The sequence below is a fragment of the Caenorhabditis elegans genome, chromosome V, assembly GCF_000002985.6.
Source record: "Caenorhabditis elegans chromosome V".
NCBI classification, from domain to species: Eukaryota; Metazoa; Nematoda; class Chromadorea; order Rhabditida; family Rhabditidae; genus Caenorhabditis; species Caenorhabditis elegans.
This window is the reverse complement of record NC_003283.11, coordinates 713,128-734,345: the sequence shown is the minus strand read 5'-3', so window position 1 is coordinate 734,345 and position 21,218 is coordinate 713,128. Positions and strand designations below refer to the sequence as shown.

The following is a 21,218-nucleotide window of genomic DNA, read 5'->3' as shown; positions in this document are numbered from 1 at the left end:
TCAATTTAATGTATAATACCTTTGTCGAGATTAGTTCATACGTGTCAAAAATATTTATTGATTCATTCAACTCATTTCAGTGTAAAATAATTGCTTCGCGGTTCTCCTTAATAAATTATTCGTCAGAAACATGGTCACCGCGGAAACTGCGCCGTGTTGTTGAATCATAATCACCATAAAATCACTAGTGTCTGAAATTTTGGAATACTTTATAGAAACCAGATTTCTGCAAGCGCACATTTTACAATCGAGCTTTTGCTCCATTCGGGCACAAGTAGGGAGAGCATGAAAAATGTAGCCAGTGGTATAAATAGTAGGCCAAGGTGAGTAATTGTCTAAAAAATTGTTAAATTTCTGTAAGCTCAGATAAAAAGTAAAAAATTACCGACACCACCAGGCTCATGAAAATGTTCTTCTGAATTTTTCTAACGGCTGCAGATGCTCGGCTCACTTTCAAAGCTTTGTAGGTCACAATCCCGGAGCTAAACAATATTATGTAAGCCAGCGCTATGCAGATGTACGCTACAAGGAACCAAATTAGGAATATAGGAGAGTCGTAAATCATAAAGACACAGCTATCGCACAGCATAAATGTTGGAATCGGTCCGACTTTCTGAGGAAAAAAAACCAATTTTTTCAATCAAAAAAATTGTTTTTTACCATTTCCAGTCTTTGTTTATAATCCAGTTGTTCCTTCAAAACTGGATACATAAAAACAGTTATTCCAGATAACATCACTAGCAAAAAATACAAAAGATACGTTTGAAAATGTGTGATTTTGTACAACATAGTTGGTGCCGTATGCTTGCTGGCTACCTCCATTCGGTAGAGGAATATGAATATGCATGCTAGACCGTTATAAATTAGGATGACAACAAGAATCAGAAAACATTCCGGACCGTATTCTCCCAAAAAACCATTGGAGCACAACGGAAACGGAAAGCTGGTGGAGATTTTCCAAGTGGCTCCGGTATGAATTTCCATTAAAATTCCGCTGAAATAGTTTTCTTTAGTTTTTAAAAAATTTACGAAGCATGCTGAACTTTCAAAAAACTAGCTGGAAGTTTGAGAGTTTTTTAGCTCAAATTTTGAAGAAATTCAATAAAATTTCCAGGAATTATTGATTTTTCAAAAGTATTTAAAGAGATGTTTGTTTAATATTCACTGTGACGTCAACATGTTGCATTTTCGACAAAAAAAAAATCGAAAACTAGACTTTGTTTATGCATGCAGCTGAATTTCCTAATTTTCTGATTCATTCTGATTAGCACAAGTGTTTTGTTTTCTGACGTGATGAATAATTTGTAGTTTAAAGGCCGAGTTGAGAAATGAGAAATGAAGATATTTTTAATGAAACGGAATTTTTTTCCAATTATCTACGTAAAACAATTCAAAAAGATTTTCCTGATTTTTTAGTTTAACTTGAATTCCGCGTATTTCATTTGAGCAGCCAAGACTTTTTCTAACGCCGAATTCTCGCGAGCAACAGTACTCTACTTTGCTGAACACGATTTTTTTGTAGATCTACGAGAAATATATTCCTCCATCTATTAATATTTCAATTTCATGCCAATTTTTCCGATTTCCCAGATTTCAAAACTCCAGCGAAAAAAATAAATTAAAAACTCACGAAACAACCTGCGAAACAATAACATTTCTATATCCCTTAAAAGTCTCCGGGCATTTTACAATAAGTACCCAAAAGGCAGCTACATATACAAAAACCGAGAACAATATCAAAATATAGTGAAGAACAATTTGATAAGTCTGGTCGTAGAAAATACACGTGGAATTCAGCATAGGTTAGTTCAAACAATTATAGGTGTAAACAATGGAAAATGAGAAATGGATAGAATAGAGCAAGCAGCGTGGATACAAAAATATTTCACCTGCCTGTTTCACATAAAATTAATAAATGCTACTTTAATCTGAGTTTTGGCAAACGCTTAGATGACGGAAGTTAATTTGATTAAAACTGACTAAAAATGAAATGATCCTCCAACAAAGTTGTTGCTTCCTGGTTTTTCTCAACTCTCACAGTCTCACCCCCACCTAGTAGACCTACAGACCATTCTCACTTGCATTATCTTCAGAACTTCAACAGTATACCTAGATTACGACAAGACTTTTTTACAGCACTACTACAATACTCCTACCCATGTTTCGATGACATTACCATTTTCCACAGAAGTGAAAATGAAGTAGGGCCAGTGGGGATTTTGCCAAAACTTCGAAAAAATGTGAGCTTTTGAGAAAATCCAAAGCAATGTCGCATGTTCCGACTCCTACAATATTTCCATAGAAATCCTGTAAACGAAATTAAAGTATAAAAAATGTTGGAAATTTTTTTTTTCAAAACTATGAGTGGCAAAAACTGAGTAATTGTCACTTTTTGACAGTAAATAAAAAATTTCAAAAATTTTTTGAAATTATTTATTATAATATTCGGTTATTTCGGCACCATTTGAGTAGTTTTTACCGCTTTCCCCGCTGGCGCTCCTCCACCTGAAAGTAGCATATAGAATTTTTGTTCCGAGTGATTGAGCTAGTTTTTTAATACATAGCAGTTCAGATAATACAAGCATTTAATTTAAAATCCCTAATCGATCTATTTTTCCCTTGTCTCTTACAATTAGGTGCCTCCGAGCATCTTCGGAACCAAAGTACCAGTGCCCTTCGATCATAGCTCGTCTCCATCATCCCTCCCCTCCTGCCGGGCAACAATGAGACATCACGTTATTGCTCCACGACACCGATCAGAGTACACCCAACCCCTAAACAACGTGCCGTCGTTGACCGTTCTTTCGGGGGAATACCTATCACGCTCTTTCTCTCGTGCTGCCCGGCGTCTCTTCGTCTCGCGTGCTCTCTCGTTGTCTTATCGTTTTCTTGGGGCCAACAGTTGTCATCTGGGAGAGAACAAAGTGTGTTGTTGATGATTCGCTTGGAAAAATAGAATTTTGGAAGTTGAATTGGGTATTGATAGATAAGAATAGACAATAGAGTACAAGGTAGCTTGGACTTTGGCAAAATTTGTACAAACTAAAATAATAAGGTCTGAAAAGGCAAGTATTTGAATGGTCAAATATTTTCCTCAATAAAACCGATCTTGGGAACAATTCGGACATTTTCAAAAAAAATTAATTCGTTCGAAAAATCCAAATTTTTAGAAGTTTTTTGATGCGAAAACTTTTAGTTTAAAAAAATTTTTCGAGCATTTTTGTGAAACTTTGGCAAATAGTACTAGTGGATTTATTGCTCATTTTGAACATTTTGAACATAAATTTAACATATTTTCAATGTTGAATAAGAACAAAAATTAGCTGCAAAAAATGTTTTTTTAGAAATTTAATATTTTTCGAATACCTAAATTAAATTTTATGAAAACTTCCAAAATTGTTCCCATAATTGCAAACATTTTTTAGTAAACATTTTTCTAAAAATTTTCTGAATTACCAGTAGTTTTATTGATTAGTTCAACATTTTTAAAAACAATTTGAACAGTTTTTCCATAAACTCATTCAGATTTAAGTACAGAAAACACCTTGAATACTTAAAATTTGGGTTTCAAAATGATATAAATGATTATTTGAAGCATCGTCAACATTCTGTCAAGGTTTCAGAAAAATTTGAAAAAAAAATGTTTTACTGAAAGTTTTCGTCAAACAATTTCTGATTTTTTTGATTTTTTTTCAGAAAAAAGTTGTTCCAGGTTAAAATCCTTAGCATCTGTTCCCTATCAATGCTACGATTGTTTTTTCTTCATTCCATGAACAGGTCCTTTGGACTTTTGAAGAGGTCCAAAGTACACCGCGTGGCCTCCGCGCCCCGTCGTACTTTGTCCCCCCGATACAGTTGTTGTGTTTTCGAATTTATAAATTACACGTGACTGTGTAACTTTACGAGTTTCTGATAAGCTTGATTGGACTGGGAAAAAGCTTCAAAGAACGATTGAAAATTGTAGGGAGCCTATTGAAAAAAAGTTTTGTTACGTTTTCATAAGCATTTACACACAAAACCTGCCGAAGATCATAAGAACAATTTAGCTGATTGTCTGGGTCTCTGTGTAGGTTTTTCTGTATAATGGTGTTTTCTGATAAAATACACATTGATTTACCGGTTTACAAAACAGCGCAAGGTTAAAAAAAATTTTACCTTTAAAATTTTTTGGCAAGGAAGGTGTAAAAATTATTTTAAAAGATTCGAGTAAAAATTGAAATTTCAATGTTTCAAAAAAGATTGTCGGGAAGTTTAAATTAAAATCTTTAATTTAAAAAAAAATTTCGATAGTTTTGGAATTTTCAATTTCCAAAAAAAAATCGAAAAATTATGGCGAGTCATAAAAAAAATTAAAATTTCCGGAAAAATCGTTAAATTTTAAATTCTAAAAGGTATAAATTTTACAACAAAAAAATCGATGAAAATTAATTTTTCTAACCATTTTGACAGCACTTTCACATTAAAAAAAAATTGGCGGGAATTTCAAGTTTTAGGTTGTTCCAAATTTTTTGGCGGTGAATTAATATTCTATTTTTCGATTAACTTAATTTCACAACAAAAAAAAATTGGAGAAAGTTATATCTTTAACTTTTCTACAAAATTCAGCGCTAAATTTAAAATTTTGATTTTTAAAAAATAAAGTTTCCGGAAATTAAAATATTCCTAACTAGCCTAAAGCCTAAAGCCTAAAGCCTAAAGCCTAAAACCTAAAGTTTAAGACAGGGCTAAAGTTTCATGTAAAAAATGGGTTGAAAATTAACATCTTTAATCTAGATTTCTTGTTGTAAAAAGTGTTCATTATATTTTCTGGCACCGCAAATTCCAAATAATTTTTGACCTTCCACTTCTCTTGTCAAACAACTTCAACCACATGTGTTCTGACTCCTTATCACCAAGATCATTGATTAGTGCACATATACATCTCACATCATAGATACTTTTCTTTTTTGGATCAAAGAAGCTTCAGCCCCGCCACTTCACAGATCATATGGTTACAACAAAGAGATAAAGAGATAAGTCAGGAGTCCGCAGAGAAACTAAGAACCAAACACGCGATATTCGGGTTGTCCACCGTCGGCTGTTTTTGTTGCAGTGGTGAATTGGGGATGTGTGTAAGAAAAAAATTATTTGGAAAAAGACCAACATCGTGGCGCGGTGAAGGTGCTTTGGTGTCTTCTTTTTGAATAGTGCAATTATTTGAAAAATAAGACCAAAGTATTGTTTTCAAACAGGTTATGCAATAGTTTATAGTTAAAAGAAAACCTGAATTTGACAGATATTTCAAAACTGGCGGGGATAGCCGGTCTTAGTGGCCGCTAGCAACGAGTTCAAGCCCTGACACCCTCTAGGATCACCCAGTCTTAAATGGAGCAATCTGAATTCTCCGTGGCTCGAACCTAAATCCCAGAGAGAGCTCCACCAGGAATGTTGTACAGAAATTCAGCGATGCATAAGACTTGAAGAACGGGTTTTATTTGACTTGAATTTAAAATAAAATATAGGTTTTCAGTTAAGTTTTGTAGCCTTTTTGGGAAATTCTGAACATATTTTAAAACTTTAAAACTCCCCGCTACTCCAAAAAAATATCCTATCAATGTTGTTTTCTTACGAAAAATAACTGATTCCAGTGGGATTTTGTTTGTTTGCCCTTTCATTATATGTAATTGTTTACTCAACTTTTTCCTGATTATTTAGTATTATTTAACATAAATAGTCTGGCAATATGAAGAAGTAAGCTTTACAAATTTGAAAAACCAAAATTTACCATTTTGTAAAATTTTTCAAGTCACGGTTACAGCCAAATAATTAAGTGAAAAATTACAAAAAAATTATTATGTACATTAAAACTGCAAATTGGGTGCAATTCTAGACTAATAAAAAATATATAAATGCCCTAAAAATTTCATATCTTAATTTTTTCTGGTTGATTTATTTTGACTTTCATTTTTTGTAATTTAAAATAGACTTACAATTTTGTAATTCTGATAGAAAAACCAAGTTTTTTCTAAAATATTAACAGTTAGCACCCAGCATTTCAAATTTCAAAAAAACTGCATTATTGACAAACATCTCCCATATACCTAAACATTTTCAAAAAGCGTACTTCATCAACGATCAACCATCATATCAAGCTGCCAAAAAGACACACAAAAAAAGCGTAAACAAAATAATTGACTGTTCTCTCTGCACCTCTGCGTCTCTTTCTATCTATTCATCAATTGTCTCTCTCTCCTAATGATATCACACACTGCCTCGACTCCGCCCCCTATAGTTTCGGACCCTTATCGCTCTGCGTCTCGTCGGGCAGAGTATAAAAGCCGGGTCCCGGGAGGTGTGCCGACTTTAGTTCCCTCACAAGAACTAAGCTTATTATACAAAGACACACACAATGAGTTCTGCGGCTAAAAATTTTTATCAGGTATGTTGGTTTATTTTTTTATAATTTGAAATTTAATATATGAAATTTTTAAAATTTAAATTATTTCAGGTAGTCAAATCGGCTCCAAAAGGCCGCTTCAAGGGCATCAAACGTGACTATACCGTCGAAGATGTGCTCAAACTCCGAGGCTCCATCGACATTGACTACACCCTTGCCACACGTGGAGCCAACAAACTCTGGCAACTATTGCACACTGAGCCATTTGTGCCGGCTCTCGGAGCCCAGACTGGAAACCAAGCAGTTCAGATGGTCAGAGCCGGATTGAAGGCTATCTACTTGTCCGGATGGCAGGTGGCTGCCGACGCAAACTCCGCTGGAGACATGTACCCCGATCAGTCTTTATATCCAGCAAACTCTGGCCCGGAATTGGCGAAGAGAATCAACAGATCTTTAAGAAGAGCAGACCAGATTGAAGCCTGTGAAGCCGAGGACTACCTCGCCCAACGTGATTGGTACGCGCCAATCGTTGCCGATGCAGAAGCCGGATTCGGTGGAGCCCTGAATTGCTTCGAGTTGATGAAGGTAGGCATGCAACACTAACAGTTGCTCTTCACTGACCACTGGACACTTTTGGGGGTGAGAGAGATAAGAGTGGCAGTTGGCATTGCCGGTGTGTAGCTTTGTTGTGTAAAAGTGTATAGTTTCAAATGATTTCAACGCGGGCGTCTAAAGGAAACGGGACGGGGAGTGTGTAGGGAACAAAGAATGTCCAGTGGTCCTGGTCCTTTGACCTATTCAGTTTTCCAAAATCGGTACATACGAAGTTCCATGTGTTCCTTTCTTCTCTTTTTATCACCCCCATTTCATCGCAGCGCTCACTTCTCGGTCAACAAACATCTTTCTTCTCTATTTTTCTCCACCCAACAATGATTAGAATGATTAGATAACGCTATCAAAAACAACAAAAATGATCGTTGGTTGTTTTAGGCCTATATCGAAGCCGGTGCGGCAGGAGTTCACTACGAAGATCAGCTTGGATCGGAGAAAAAATGTGGTCATATGGGAGGAAAAGTCTTGATCCCAACCGCCCAACACATTCGTCACTTGAATGCGTCTCGTTTGGCTGCTGATGTCTGCGGAGTTCCTACAATCATTGTCGCAAGAACCGACGCAGAGTCCTCTAGACTTTTGACATCTGACATTGATCCAAGAGATCATCCATACATTGACTACGAGGCTGGAAGAACGATTGAAGGATTCTACAGACTCAAGGATTCCACTGCAATTCAGTATTGTATCGATCGTGCCATCCAATATGCTCCATACACCGATCTCATCTGGATGGAGACCTCTCACCCAACGATCGCCGACGCCCGTGAATTCGCTGAAGGTGTCCACAAGCAGTACCCAGACAAGATGTTCGCCTACAACTGCTCTCCATCCTTCAACTGGAAGAAGCATCTGTCCCCATCGCAGATGGAGAAGTTCCAGAAGGAGTTGGGAGCTATGGGATTCAAATATCAGTTTATCACGCTTGCCGGATACCATGCCAACAGTTATAGCATGTTTGACTTGGCCAGAAACTACAAGGAGAAGGGTATGCTCGCCTATTCCGGGCTCCAGGAAGGAGAGTTTGCTGCTGAGAAGCATGGATATACGGCAGTAAAGCATCAGAGAGAAGTGGGAACCGGATACTTCGACGCTGTCAGTCGTGCGGTTACCGGAGGACTCTCTTCGACTACTGCCTTGTCAGGATCCACTGAAGAAGCTCAATTCCAGACTGCTGTTGCTTCGCAGGATGAGGAAATCCTTTCGGTACGTTTTATTCAGACCTGCATATTAAGGCAAGAATTAGAAGAAAAAATAACTAAACAAAATTTCAGCTCACCGCCCAAAACGTTGCTGGAGACGAGAAGATCCTCACACCAGATGCTCTTCGCTTCCTCCACGACCTCAACACCGAATTCAACCCTCGCCGTTTGAGACTTCTCTCCAAGCGCAACCAAGTTCAGGCTGATATCAACAACTCCCTCTGGTTCCCAGATTTCAACAAGGAGACCGAGGTGCTCCGTAGTGATCAAGGATGGAAGGGAGCCGAGATTCCAAGGGATTTGCAAGATCGTAGAGTTGAGATCACTGGACCAACCGATCGTAAGATGGTTATTAATGCTATGAACTCTGGAGCCAATGTATTTATGGCTGACTTCGAAGATTCCAACTCCCCAACATGGAGAAACCAGCTTGAAGGACAGATCAACTTATATGATGCTGTAAGAAATAACATCTCCTACACCCACCCAACTACTAAGAAGGAGTACACACTGAATGAGAAACACGCCGTTCTGAAGGTCCGTCCACGTGGATGGCACCTTCCAGAGAAGCATGTCCTCATCCACAACCAGCCAACTTCAGGATCTCTCTTTGATTTCGGACTCTTCGTTTTCCACAATGCCAAGGCCCTCATCGCCCAGGGCTCCGGTCCATATTTCTATCTTCCAAAGCTTCAAAGCGCCGAGGAGGCTCAACTCTGGGCTGACGTTTTCAAGTACACCGAGGACAAGCTAGGCCTCGCCCGTGGAACCATCAAGTGTACCGTGCTCATTGAGCATTTGCTCGCCAGCTTCCAACTCCACGAGATCATCCATGCCCTCAAGGACAACATTGTCGGACTCAACTGCGGACGTTGGGATTACATCTTCTCCTACATCAAGACGTTCCAGAACCATCGCAAGTTCCTTCTCCCAGACCGATTCCAAATTGGAATGACCGCTCCATTCATGAGAAACTACTCCTTGGAAGTCATCAAGGCCTGCCATCTCCGTGGTATCCATGCCATGGGAGGTATGGCTGCCCAGATTCCAATCAAGCACGACCAGGTCGCCAATGACAAGGCATTTGCCCTAGTCAGAGCTGACAAGGAACGAGAGGCCACTGACGGACACGATGGAACATGGGTTGCTCATCCAGGATTGGTGCCATTGGCTAAGAGAGTTTTCGATCAAATGATGCCAAAGCCAAACCAGATCAGCAAGAATCTCACCCGCGCCAATTGCACCAAGGAAGACCTCACTGTGATCCCAGAGGGAACCCGCACTGAAGCTGGATTCCGCCATAATATCTCTGTAACTCTTGGTGAGCCTTAAAAAATATTTTTGAACATTTTTGAAATTGGAATTAATTTCAGGATACCTCGACTCTTGGCTCAGAGGAACCGGATGCGTGCCACTCTACAACTTGATGGAGGACGCTGCCACCGCCGAAATCTCGCGTGCTCAGCTCTGGCAATGGCTCCATCATGATGCTAAGCTTGAGGACGGTCGCACTATTGACGCCGGACTTGTCAAGCAAACGATTGCCGCCGAGACCGAGCGTCGTCTCATCCGAGCCGGATCAGTTGTCAACCGAATCCCAGAGGCTGCCGACTTGCTCGAGAAGTTTGTCACCGAGGAGAAGATGAGCGACTTCTTGACCACCGACGCTTACGACAGGCTTGTCTCTGAAGGATATTAGGAAATTTTTTTAAATTTGAATTACTTATTTGTATACTTCTCTCCATGATTTTCGTTGCACCTACTGGTTTTCTTGTACATTCTGCCGTTAATTATAAATCTCTTCAGTAAAATTTTGTCATGTCCGTGTTGTGTTCAAAAAGTCCACGAATTCCAGACTTTCCCACGATTTGAGACTTTACCTCATATCCGTGTCACTTCATTTTTTCACACAAAAAAAGCACGTAGTGAATCACTTGAAAAAAAAATCTTGAATTTTCTCTGGTTCTCTGGTCTATGCGTAAGTCTCAAAAGTTTGAGATAAAAAGGTGACATCTATGAAGCGTGAAAATTGAAGCTGCAGAGTCATAAAGTACGAAGCGATGTTTTGTTACATAAGCTACATATGTTTTCTATCTAAAACTTATGTTTCATTATTCAACAATCAAATTGTTTCAACTGTTTGTGTTCGTGTTCCGCTGCAAACACATATAGCAAACTGTAAATTGCAATATAGATGCTCTACAGGTGGCCTGCTGCCTCCACACACCTATCGACTCAAATTAGTACATCTGCGCAACGACTCGCCATTCAAATAGTCGATAATCTTACGTCAGTTGTCCATTCCCTCTCATTTCTTATTTAGCACAAATGAATATTCTCCGACTACCCACAAAAGCACTTCGCTGCACACTTCAACACTGGCCGCTTCTAGAAATGTAAGTTATTTAACTAAAAACAAAACCAAATGTGAACAATTTCAGATTAACATTTTCGTTGTTTTCAAAAAAGACGAAAAATCTTTCTAAATCTCTGCATCGAAGCGCCTTATCGATTTCTGTGAATGTTGAAGAGTTGATTGAACTCAAAATTCAAATCGCTCGGCGTGATACAATCAACTTCATCTTTTACACAAGCAGATATAGAGCCAATCCCTACTATGACCCCAATGCGGGAGTTGTGTTAATTGATAATCCAGATGAATATATAGGAATCGTGGATACAACTAAAAACAGTCGGATTTGGATGCACTTTCCGAATATGGGAATACGAGATTTTGTTGATCACTTTTTCGATGTCTTGAGTCTTTCAAAACTTGATGAATTTTCCATATCTAAGGACAACTACTGCACTCAAGAGTTTTGTGATGAGTTCAAGGAACTCGACGTTCAAACTTTTGTGAGCCCCTTACAAATGGACAACTCTTCGTTCTACCAGAAGATCATAAGAATGTTTTCGAGTAGAAGTAAAAGGCTTGACTTCGGTCTTCCCACATTCCCATTTAAAACTCATACAGCTCAAGAGTTCATGTTTCAAAATTTCAATTTCTTCCAAATCTTGTACAAATGCAGTCTTGTAGAGGTTCTCTCCATAAACAGTACTCTAATATATGGTGAAGACCTTATTGGCGTGAATCAGTTGAACGTATTCTTGAGGCATTGGATCAACGGATCCAACCCAAGACTCGAGTACTTTCAATTTTATGTGTATTTACAGACAAGTTTGGAGGACTTGTTCTCGATAATCTTTAACAAGGTGAATTATCAAAGACAGCCAGATAGCCTTTTGAGGGCGTTTTGCCTATCAGTTCAAGGATATGATGATTTGATATACAACCTAAAAAAGATCAAAGGAGGAATGGATATCGAGAGAACAGATGGAGCAAGAGCAACTGTAAAGATCAACGGTGTAGGGCACAATCACTTTGTTCAATTCTTCAAATGGGATAACAACTAAAGTTTAACAACATTCATGTAATTCTGCATTTTTCGTGTACTTTATTTAATGCATTTTCTGAGATTTTTGTTTAATAAGCTACTTGTTTAATAAACTACTGCATTTACGCATTTTTTCTAATTGTTAATTACAATTCAAACAAAAGTAACAACTTCATAATTTTCACTTTTGCTGGGCCAATTTCGAAAGTGAGTAAAAACGACAAATAAAAAAAATACAAAGTCATATGATTTCAAGGTGCACGGAATATTTCTCAACAGTTCAGCAAATCTGAATTATAGAATCTGGAATTGCAATCTTTCGAATACCACGTCGTATTCAATCACACCTTTCCATGTTCCATGCTTTCCATGTTCCAGTTGATTAATTACAAAATAAATATTTAGTTTCACATCCAAATTATTCATTTCTCATTCATCTAAAAACAGTTCACTTTGGATGTGGCCTCGAAGAAGTCATTGGAGGCTGGGACACAGGAGGTTGGGACACGGGTGGAGTCATCGGCGAGTTTACTGTATGCGATATCGCAGTGTGGGCAGGCGGAGACGGTCTTTCAAGGTTCGTAGCGATTCCAGATGGAAGCTTCGGAGTCCCTTTATCTTATTGAGACCACTTTCCGCTGAGTACCGTGCGCTTTCCGCTCGACAGATGCTTGACGCCCTCCATCTCGGGAACTTTTTCGGGTCAGGGTAGTGGTGGATTTGCGAATCGCCAGCTTCTTCCGCTCCTCGAAATTTTCCTGAAAAGAGATAAATGTTATAAAAAGTTTTACTTAGAGACGGAACTAGATAAATTAAATTATATTGGTTAGAAAGTGATGAAATTTGTCACCGAAGAGAAGATGAGCGACTTCTTGACCACCGACGCTTACAACAGGCTTGTCTCCGAAAGATATTTGGAAATTTTTTTAAAATTTGAATTACTTATTTGTATACTTCTCTCCATGATTTTCGTTGCACCTACTGGTTTTCTTGTACATTCTGCCGTTAATTATAAATCTCTTTTGTTTAAGGCTCAAAAGTCCATAAATTTCAGACTCTCCCACGTTATGAGACTAAGAAATTTTTTATCATATTCGAATATGTGCCACTTCATTTTTTCAGGCGAAAATCACGTAGTGATTCATTTTTTGGAAATCTGGAATTTTCTCAATTTTTGACTCGAGACCAAATATTTGAAAATGAGAAAGAGGACAGCTTTGAAGCGTGAAAATCAAAGCTGCAGAGTCATAAAGTACGAAGTAATGTTTTGTGGCAAAAACTTATGTTTTCTAACTATCAGATGCCAAATTTGGCTTTTCTTTTCGGAATTATTGAGCTTCTAAGTATTTCCCCAAATGATGCCGGGAAAAAACCATTTTCAGAAGCTTCACAGAAACTCAAGGCTACGGGCATGTTGTTTTCTAACTATTCGAAATCTAATATTTTTTAGCGAAGTTTGGATTTTTTTTTTGAATTTTAGAAATGAAATTTTTTAAATGATCCAAGATGACCGGCTGAATTATTTTTAAATTCCCGTGTGTATCAAATAGTTCTGACATTTTTTGTTTTCCTGTTCAAATCAATAAAAACAATCTGAAAGTTTGGCAAGCAATGTTTCAAATTCAATATCAAGAAAACCCGATAGTTTATGCAGTGAAATTCACAAAATGTTTAAAAATTGGTTCAATCCATTGCGCTAAAATTCAAAAATAATTCAGGTTTGAAAAATATTTTAGTTGCAAAATTGAAAAATCGTTATAAATTTATAAAAATTCAATAGGGTCTTCAATAGTAAGCCGGCTGAGAGCAGGCATATTCAAAAAAATCAACAAAAAAAAAATTTTTCTTGTGTATAAAAATAATCTTTCAAGTGTATTTTTATATACTTTGATATACATTTTTGTAGATTTTCCATAATTTTTTTGTGTTACTTTACTAAAATTTGAATTGTTTTTTATGTTAATTTTTAAAAATATTTTTTATCCCATTTAATGACAATATGTACTTGTTAAAACCTCTAGAACCCAACCAGCTGAAATGAATCCTTCCGGCTTTTGGTAGGTTCTATATATCAATAACTACAGCTGTTTCCTGGTATTAAATTGGGAAAAACTAACAATTTTGGTTTACATAACAGTTTTAATTTCAATTGGGGTACGGTAGTTTTCAACAAAAACAATTGAAAAAAATTTACAGCTTTTAATAAGCTTCAAATTCAGTGAATTTTCGTAAATTTTATATTTCGAATGATCCCTCATGGCATATTGTTTCAATTTTCTAACAAAAAAATTAGTAAAAAATAAATAATAAGACACATTTTTCTTAAATCAAATAACAATTTTTGTCTTTTTAAGGTCATTTCAGGCCAAAAAGTGCAAAGAACCGACATGTTATCGAAAACAATTCAATTTATTTTTACATTACTGGAATTTTGACCTTTCTACTTTTCTGATACGACACATTCAAAAGATTTGCAGCTTTCCCAAACCTAATTTCAATAATTATTTTATAGGTTATTTTTAGAAAATTAATTTTTGCAGAATTGAAAACAAAAACAAACAAACACCTGGGGGTTTTCTACAAATCACTTTCATAAAAAAAATTAATAATCCCAAACTAAACTCTAGGCTCCCGAATAAAAAGCCAAACTTTTTGGTGTGCTTGTTTCTTTTAGGCTCTAATTATAAAAAGATGTATCAAAAAAGACTAACAAGTCGAAAATATTTTCAAAACTCTAATTGTAAGTATAAAAAGGTTCAAGACTTCCTCTTTCTTTTCTTTCGTTCACTCAGACTACGGAAGTTTACTCGAAACTTTCTCACGCTTTCTGATGTAAGTACTGGAAGTTTTTTTTAAAAAAGACTACTTCTTTTTTTCTTGTATGATATATTACATATTCTCAAAGACAGCCTAATAAATTTTCAGCACAATGCTTCTCCCATTTATTGTCTCGCTTGTTGGTGTTTTGTGTGGAATTTTGATTTCTGTAATTAATGTTTACTTGGTATTAATGTTTAGAAGGTTGGTTTTAAAATTTTAAAAATATGTTTTAAAATTTCGATACTCAAAGGTTGTTCATTTCCAGCCAAAGACGTCATCAAACTTCTGAATTGACGCAATTCTTCTACCGCTTCCACTTGGATGCTGTAATTGGAATTGCCACATGTTTATATTTGGGTCACGTTCTTACATTCTACGTGTTTCCAGAATTTTTCGAGTCAACTAGACTTTTGGTGCTATGGTTCGGACTGCTCACTTCGAACTTACAGATGGCTCGAATGATGTATCAATTTTTTATCAGTTGTGATAGAGTTATGGTAGGATCATATAATATTTTGAGATATTTTGGAATTTTTCTTAAATCTCTATGTTTGACCTCATTAGCGACTTTTTGGTTTAGACTTATTGAACATGGTCTGACAAATATTATTTTGTGAGAAAAAGAACAAAATCAAAGTGCACACATTTTCTAGTCTATAGCAAAGATCAAGCATGACTGGTGGGAAGTTCGAAATATATTTGAAAATTATGTACTTCTCCCTGATTGAACGGCTAACTAACATCCATAAAATTTCATTTAAACAATAAAAAATTTGAGCGGGAAGCTCAAGTTCTTTTCAAAAATTCCAAAAAAAATTGGCGCGCAATTCGAGATAATTTTTTTTAACTAAAATTCGAAATATGAGCATATTCAAAAATTGTATTGTTTTGCAACCGACACCTCACTGGAAATCGAAATTTCCAGGCGGCCTTCTTCCCGATCGAATACCGAATCTACCACCCAATAATCCCAATTTGGCCATTTTTCCTCTTCTCACTTTCGACTGGTCTCTTTCAAGATTTCGTGTTTTTCTACTGTTGTGATTTTGAGATTTACGTTCCGAAAAATTGTTTAGCGTTGGGATGTGTAATGAATAAGTGTTACAAGACTTTCTGGTCAACTTATCAAACAGTAAGTATCTCGTGGTACTGAAATTTTTATTTTTTGTTTTATTTTTAATTTTATTTTTAATTTTTAGGTCATATTATCTACGATTGTCTTGTTTTCCTTTGCATTTTGCACACGCCTATTCATGTGGAGCAAGAGCACCAGATCTCTGACACAGGTAATCCGGGGCAAACTCTCATTGACTCCAAAATCATTGACTACCTGTTCTCATTGCCTACCCTTTGCTTATTGCCTACTCGTTTTCTTCATCAGTCAAGATGCACGTACAAGGACCGTATTCCAAGAATACATCAAAGGTACATCTACTCAATTTGTTCATTCATTCAAAGGGTATACATATTTACAATCTTTCAATCTGTACACAACATTTGGGCAACAATTAGTATTAGCTGAGTCATGTTTTAAATTATATTAACTTTGATAGGACACGCAAAGGCAGGGCAACATTCATTATCCATCAACATTAATACCAACAATAGCAACAAAAAACAACAATTAAAAATTTGAAAAAAAAAGTGGCAAAGAACGTAAAATCAATAACAATGAAATTTGACATAAGAAATTCATTCGGAGTCTGAGTCAATCACTCGTTTTCTGCTTTTGAGCATATAGGAACATAACGCCGTAGTATCAAACATGTCAGACAAGGATGCACTGGAGTTGATGGTGGCTTTTGATCTAAAAATGAAATAACCTCCAAAACTCTCTGAACTGAGTATTTTCAAACTGGCGTATCTCAAAAAATACACATCTGGAAAACAAATGTCCAACTAACAAAATGATCAGAAATATTTTTTCTTCTTAATTCAATAGTTTTTATTTTAATACACCAACTTTTTGTAGAGTTACACGGAGTCAAAGCCATTTTTCCAAAATTCACAAAAAATTTTTAGAACTCTTTTGTTTTACCCTTTATAACTCAACTTTCATTGAATTTCACATGAAAAATTTTGTTGAATAGTAAGTGAAAAATATTTTTCTACATCTTACCAGTTTCAAATTTTTGGATATTTTCATGTTCCGTCGAGTTGCAGACCGTTTTTCAAAAAAAAATCCAATTTCGCTTATAAAAATCTTCATATTCAACATATCGACTTGAAATTTTGAGAAATGATCACTTTTTTGATGTTTCTACAATGTCCTAAAAAATCTTTCAAAAAACACTGTCCATCTCCAAAATCGTCCTCCGCTTCAAAATAAGAAAGTGGACCTTTGCCTTCCGAAAAATGGGCGAAAAACTGAAATTGCGATTTTTGGGTCGAAAAAAATATTTTTAGAAAGCTGAGAACACGCTATTTACGAATTTTATGTTCATTCTGAGTGATTTCTTCTTTGAAACGACCTAAAAATTAAACAAAAATAACATAATTTTTATTCTCACGTGAAATTTATTAGTAATTTGCTTAGTGTTTCACTTGTTTTAATTCAAATTTAAAACATTTCACGTGAGAAAAAAAATTATGTTCTTTTTGTTTAATTTTTAGGTTATTTAAGAGAAGAGTTTACTCAAAATGAACATGAAATTCGTAAATAGCGTGTCCTTAGCTTTCTAAAAATATTTTTGTCGACCCAAAAATCGCAATTTCAGTTTTTCGCTCATTTTTCGGAAGGCAAAGGTTCACTTTCTTATTTTGGAGCGGAGGACGATTTTGGAGATGGACAGTGTTTTTTGAAAGATTTTTTAGGACATTGTAGAGACATCAAAAAAGTGATCATTTTTCAAAATTTCAAGTCGATACGTTGAATATGAAGATTTTAATAAGCGAAATTGGATTTTTTTGAAAAACGGTCTGTAACTTGGCGGAACATGAAAATATCCGAAAACTTGAAACTGGTAAAATGTAGAAAAATATTTTTCACTTACTATTCAACAAAATTTATCTTCTGAAATTCAATGAAAGTTGAGTTATAAAGGGTACAACAAAAGAGTTCTAAAATTTTTTTGTGAATTTTGAAAAAATGGCATTGACTCCGTGTAACTCTACAAAAAGTTGGTGTATTAAAATAAAAACTATTGAATTAAGAAGAAAAAATATTTCTAATCATTTTGTTAATTGGAAATTTGTTTTCCAGGTGTGTATTTTTTGAGATACGCCAGTTTGAAAATACTCAGTTCAGAGAGTTTTGGAGGTTATTTCATTTTTAGATCAAAGGCCACCATCAACTCCAGTGCATCCTTGTCTGACATGTCTGATACTACGGCGTTATGTTCCTATATGCTCAAAAGCAGAAAACGAGTGATCCACTCCGACCTCGAATGAATTTCTTATGTCAAATTTCATTTTTATTGATTTTACGTTCTTTGCCACTTTTTTTTCAAATTTTTAATTGTTGTTTTTTGTTGCTATTGTTGGTATTAATGTTGATGGATAATGAATGTTGCCCTGCCTTTGCGTGTCCTATCAAAGTTAATATAATTTAAAACATGACTCAGCTAATACTAATTGTTGCCCAAATGTTGTGTACAGATTGAAAGATTGTAAATATGTATACCCTTTGAATGAATGAACAAATTGAGTAGATGTACCTTTGATGTATTCTTGGAATACGATCCTTGTACGTGCATCTTGACTGATGAAGAAAACGAGTAGGCAATAAGCAAAGGGTAGGCAATGAGAACAGGTAGTCGATGATTTTGGAGTCAATGAGTATTTGCCTAATCCGGTACTATATTACCAGTTGACCATGTTATATTTTCAGGCAAACCGATTAGCCATACTTGATGCCGTAGTCACATTTTTCTGTCAATTTATTCCTCCGTTTTGTGTGAGCATTTGGCCGGAATTTGAGCTGTTCAAATTTTCATACGCCGGGCCTTTTAATCTTGTCGGAAAGCTGGTTGGCAACTCAGTCGAGTCGGTTCTAATGTTGAAGCTTCTGATGAGAAGACAATCGTTTCAAGACAAAGTTGGAACGACTGTTGCAGTGAAAGGATTCAGTCATGTGACCCATTCTTCAGAACATCCACGAATTTCATAATAGATGAATATATACATATTTGTTTGAAAATAAAATAATTATGTGCATTTGTTCAAAAAATAATTGTGCTACATAGAGGTTTTTGGTGTTTTCAATAAATTCGAAACCTCCAATCAGAATGAATATCGAAAGACCATGAAACTTCTTTGAGAAGTTCCTTAAAAGGGGAAATTTAGATAAAAAATTTCAGAAAAATTGGGAAAAGTTTTACTACGAAATTTGGGTTTATTGTCAAAAAGTGGCAATCACTGAGTATTTGCCACTATTCTTTCGGAGATCGTTAAAAAAAGACATATGGGGAATTAGAGATCATAGAATTAATTATAACCGAAAAAAAAACTATTCAAAACCGCGTTATGGAGGAATAAATTACCTTAACTCGGCATTTAGTGCCTCCTTTCTCCCACCTTTTGAGGTCTTCTCACCTTCCGTCCACTTTTTTGCCACCTTCTCCCCACCTTTTGTAAAAATATCACAATTATTCAACGAATACTCGAAATTCAGTCGCGTTTGCCACCTTTCTCCCACCTATTGTGGTCTAAAACAGCAGCGGCAGCGTTGTGGTGACACCAAAACTGCCACCATTTGCCACCATTTGTTGCCTTTTGTAGTACTTTGTCACCTTTCATTATGCGCAAAGATACTGCTGACACGTTCTCGGATGTTACCCTGGCACGGATAACTCTTCGAATTAATTTTTTAAACAATTTTTTTCTTTTAACGGTTTTAAATCTATTTTTTACGTTTTCTGATCGATTTTTTTAGGAAAAAAGTTGGTAGTCTGAGAGTTTTGTTGGGTATATCGTTATTAATCTTTTCTTTTCGTTACAAGTGACCATTTTGCACTAACAATTATTTTCTATTTTAATTTCCATTTTATAGGTAAAACGAGATAGCCGACGGCTCGACCTGAACTGGTTGCTCACCGGATCTTGAAAGGTGAGGATTTACAAATTCTACTTAATAAATACACATATTCTTATTCATCTTTTTGCAGATTTCGAAAATCGACGGGAGAATGCCACGAAAAACAGGCAAATTCGTGCTATGTGGCAGCAAACTATGGAAAAATACGAATTTTTAATTATTTAAAATGTTTTAATGATGTATATGATGTTTCATAAAATAAATTTAGGTTGTATAACCTAATTGCAGTTTGTTTTTTTTTTTTTCAGAGTGAAAACAAAACAAAAATAATAGCATCGTTGCCACCTATTGTCACCAATCTGCCACTTTTTTGCCGCCTTTCCCTATCCATTTTTCGCCTTTCTACATTTTGGTGGTAGAAAGGTGGCAAAAGGGTGGGAGAAAGAAGACACGAAATGCCGAGAACAAATTCACGGGGAGAAAGGAAATGGGCAGTAATATGAAAAATTGCATTCCAGACGGGGACAGTTGAGGATTCGACATTTTATCAAGCTTTGATTTTAAAAAAAATTATATGAACAACTCTCTTGCCCTGACCTGTATTCCATTGCTTATTTTCTACATTCATGCAACCTGTAGACAATGTTCCCCCTTGTTTTCAACCGGTGTAGTCGTCAACGCCACCTAATTTTATGACTATCTGCCGGTACATTAACAGGTCTTCTTTATTACATGAGAAGATGAACACACCAATAATGACACACTTGGTACATACATCTCATCAATATGTAACAAAAACAATACAAAAAATGGGAAAAAAAATTATAAGGGACCATCTTTTCTGTAGAATTTCTGGTCTACTTATGTTTCAAATATTAGTATTCAAAAAATGGAAAATTTTGCCATAGATTCCTCAAAAAATAGAAAAAGTTCTGTAATTGCCACTTTTTTACTGCCAAAAAAAATGTATATGCGCAAAGATGTTTTGAAAAGTTTGGTAATTGTAAACCAATTGGAATAATTTTTATTTTTTCCCCACTGGCGCTACTTCTTCTTTTACAGCCGGAAAATAGGTATTTTCTAAAAAAGCATGTTGGAAGGGTTATAAAGGTGTCACTGAAATACAGGTCAGAAAAAAAAAGAGATCATTTATGTCAAAAATCGAATTTCTACTAACTTTTTGAAATTTTCGAGAAAAAATCTGTTTTTTCAGAGTTGGCTCTGAGACAACACACATTTATAAATAATTATGAGCATTATATTTTTGAGTCAAAGTGTCACTGAAATACATGTCAGAAAAAAAGAGAGATCATTTATGTCAAAAATCGAATTTCTACTAACTTTTTGAAATTTTCGAGAAAAAATCTGTTTTTTCAGAGTTGGCTCTGAGACAACACACATTTATAAATAATTATGAGCATTATATTTTTGAGTCAAAGTGTCACTGAAATACATGTCAGAAAAAAAGAGAGATCATTTATGTCAAAAATCGAATTTCTACTAACTTTTTGAAATTTTCGAGAAAAAATCTGTTTTTTCAGAGTTGGCTCTGAGACAACACACATTTATAAATAATTACAAGCATTTATTTTTGAGTCCACTTGACACTGAAATACATATCAGAAAAAAAGAGAGATCATTTATGTCAAAAATCGAATTTCTACTAACTTTTTGAAATTTTCGAAACAAACAAACAAACATCTCTTAAATATCATGTTTCCCGGCAATATCTCCATGGCAACGCAAGCGTGTCAACTTTTTTTTTCTGATAGCTGAATAGGTGCTTTTTTAAAAATAATTTTTCGTTTTTTTTTGGAATAATTTACAGGTTTAAAAGT

General features: G+C 35.6%; 4 protein-coding genes and 1 non-coding gene across 16 annotated transcripts; 3 read left to right on the top strand and 2 right to left on the bottom strand.

Moving 5' to 3' along the window:
- Positions 1-40: 40 nt before the first annotated feature.
- srh-2 lies at positions 41-6,045 on the bottom strand (the record flags this gene model as incomplete). 10 transcript variants are annotated; one of them, NM_001026193.4, is made up of 8 exons in its annotated part: positions 41-191; positions 239-335; positions 386-482; positions 2,177-2,307; positions 2,480-2,505; positions 2,631-2,774; positions 2,817-2,909; positions 5,970-6,034. In NM_001026193.4, 6 exons carry the CDS (start codon positions 2,698-2,700, stop codon positions 67-69), a joined length of 546 nt encoding a protein of 181 aa, NP_001021364.2. The 10 variants fall into 10 exon arrangements, with proteins under 10 accessions (NP_001021364.2, NP_001379628.1, NP_001300042.1 ...); NM_001313113.1 differs by lacking the exons at positions 2,817-2,909; positions 5,970-6,034 and adding an exon at positions 661-994 and having other exon boundaries at positions 67-191; positions 386-613; positions 2,462-2,505; positions 2,631-2,700; NM_001380592.1 differs by lacking the exons at positions 2,817-2,909; positions 5,970-6,034 and adding an exon at positions 661-994 and having other exon boundaries at positions 67-191; positions 386-613; positions 2,631-2,700.
- C05E4.16 lies at positions 6,018-6,115 on the bottom strand. Its single transcript, NR_102004.1, has one exon. It is a non-coding gene; the product is annotated as an Unclassified non-coding RNA C05E4.16 (non-coding RNA).
- Positions 6,116-6,341: 226 nt separating this feature from the next.
- On the top strand, positions 6,342-10,014 carry icl-1 (Malate synthase). Of its 2 annotated transcripts, NM_070905.7 has the most exons (5): positions 6,342-6,418; positions 6,488-6,961; positions 7,367-8,194; positions 8,263-9,511; positions 9,564-10,008. In NM_070905.7, exons 1-5 carry the CDS (start codon positions 6,389-6,391, stop codon positions 9,887-9,889), a joined length of 2,907 nt encoding a protein of 968 aa, NP_503306.1. In that variant the 5' UTR covers positions 6,342-6,388; the 3' UTR covers positions 9,890-10,008. The 2 variants fall into 2 exon arrangements, with proteins under 2 accessions (NP_503306.1, NP_001021367.1); NM_001026196.7 differs by having other exon boundaries at positions 6,353-6,418; positions 8,263-10,014.
- A 379-nt stretch (positions 10,015-10,393) lies between these two features.
- fbxb-72 (F-box domain-containing protein) lies at positions 10,394-11,700 on the top strand. Its single transcript, NM_070904.4, has 2 exons — positions 10,394-10,586; positions 10,632-11,700. Exons 1-2 carry the CDS (start codon positions 10,519-10,521, stop codon positions 11,602-11,604), a joined length of 1,041 nt encoding a protein of 346 aa, NP_503305.1. The 5' UTR covers positions 10,394-10,518; the 3' UTR covers positions 11,605-11,700.
- Positions 11,701-14,514: 2,814 nt separating this feature from the next.
- srbc-40 (Serpentine Receptor, class BC (Class B-like)) lies at positions 14,515-18,513 on the top strand (the record flags this gene model as incomplete). Of its 2 annotated transcripts, NM_070903.2 has the most annotated exons (5): positions 14,515-14,606; positions 14,671-14,902; positions 15,331-15,537; positions 15,605-15,691; positions 18,235-18,513. In NM_070903.2, the coding sequence occupies 5 exons, from the start codon at positions 14,515-14,517 to the stop codon at positions 18,511-18,513; spliced, it is 897 nt and encodes a 298-aa protein (NP_503304.2). The 2 variants fall into 2 exon arrangements, with proteins under 2 accessions (NP_503304.2, NP_001300133.1); NM_001313204.1 differs by lacking the exons at positions 14,515-14,606; positions 14,671-14,902; positions 15,331-15,537 and having other exon boundaries at positions 15,659-15,691.
- Between the last annotated feature and the right edge of the window lie 2,705 nt (positions 18,514-21,218).

Bases quoted from the DNA above. Each gene is read 5' to 3' on its own strand.
- fbxb-72 (NM_070904.4), top strand. From the start codon at position 10,519: ATGAATATTCTCCGACTACCCACAAAAGCACTTCGCTGCACACTTCAA. The intron at 10,587-10,631 runs GTAAGTTATTTA...GAACAATTTCAG, and splicing joins CACTGGCCGCTTCTAGAAAT to ATTAACATTTTCGTTGTTTT.
- icl-1 (NM_070905.7), top strand. From the start codon at position 6,389: ATGAGTTCTGCGGCTAAAAATTTTTATCAG. The intron at 6,419-6,487 runs GTATGTTGGTTT...AAATTATTTCAG, and splicing joins CGGCTAAAAATTTTTATCAG to GTAGTCAAATCGGCTCCAAA. The intron at 6,962-7,366 runs GTAGGCATGCAA...TGGTTGTTTTAG, and splicing joins ATTGCTTCGAGTTGATGAAG to GCCTATATCGAAGCCGGTGC.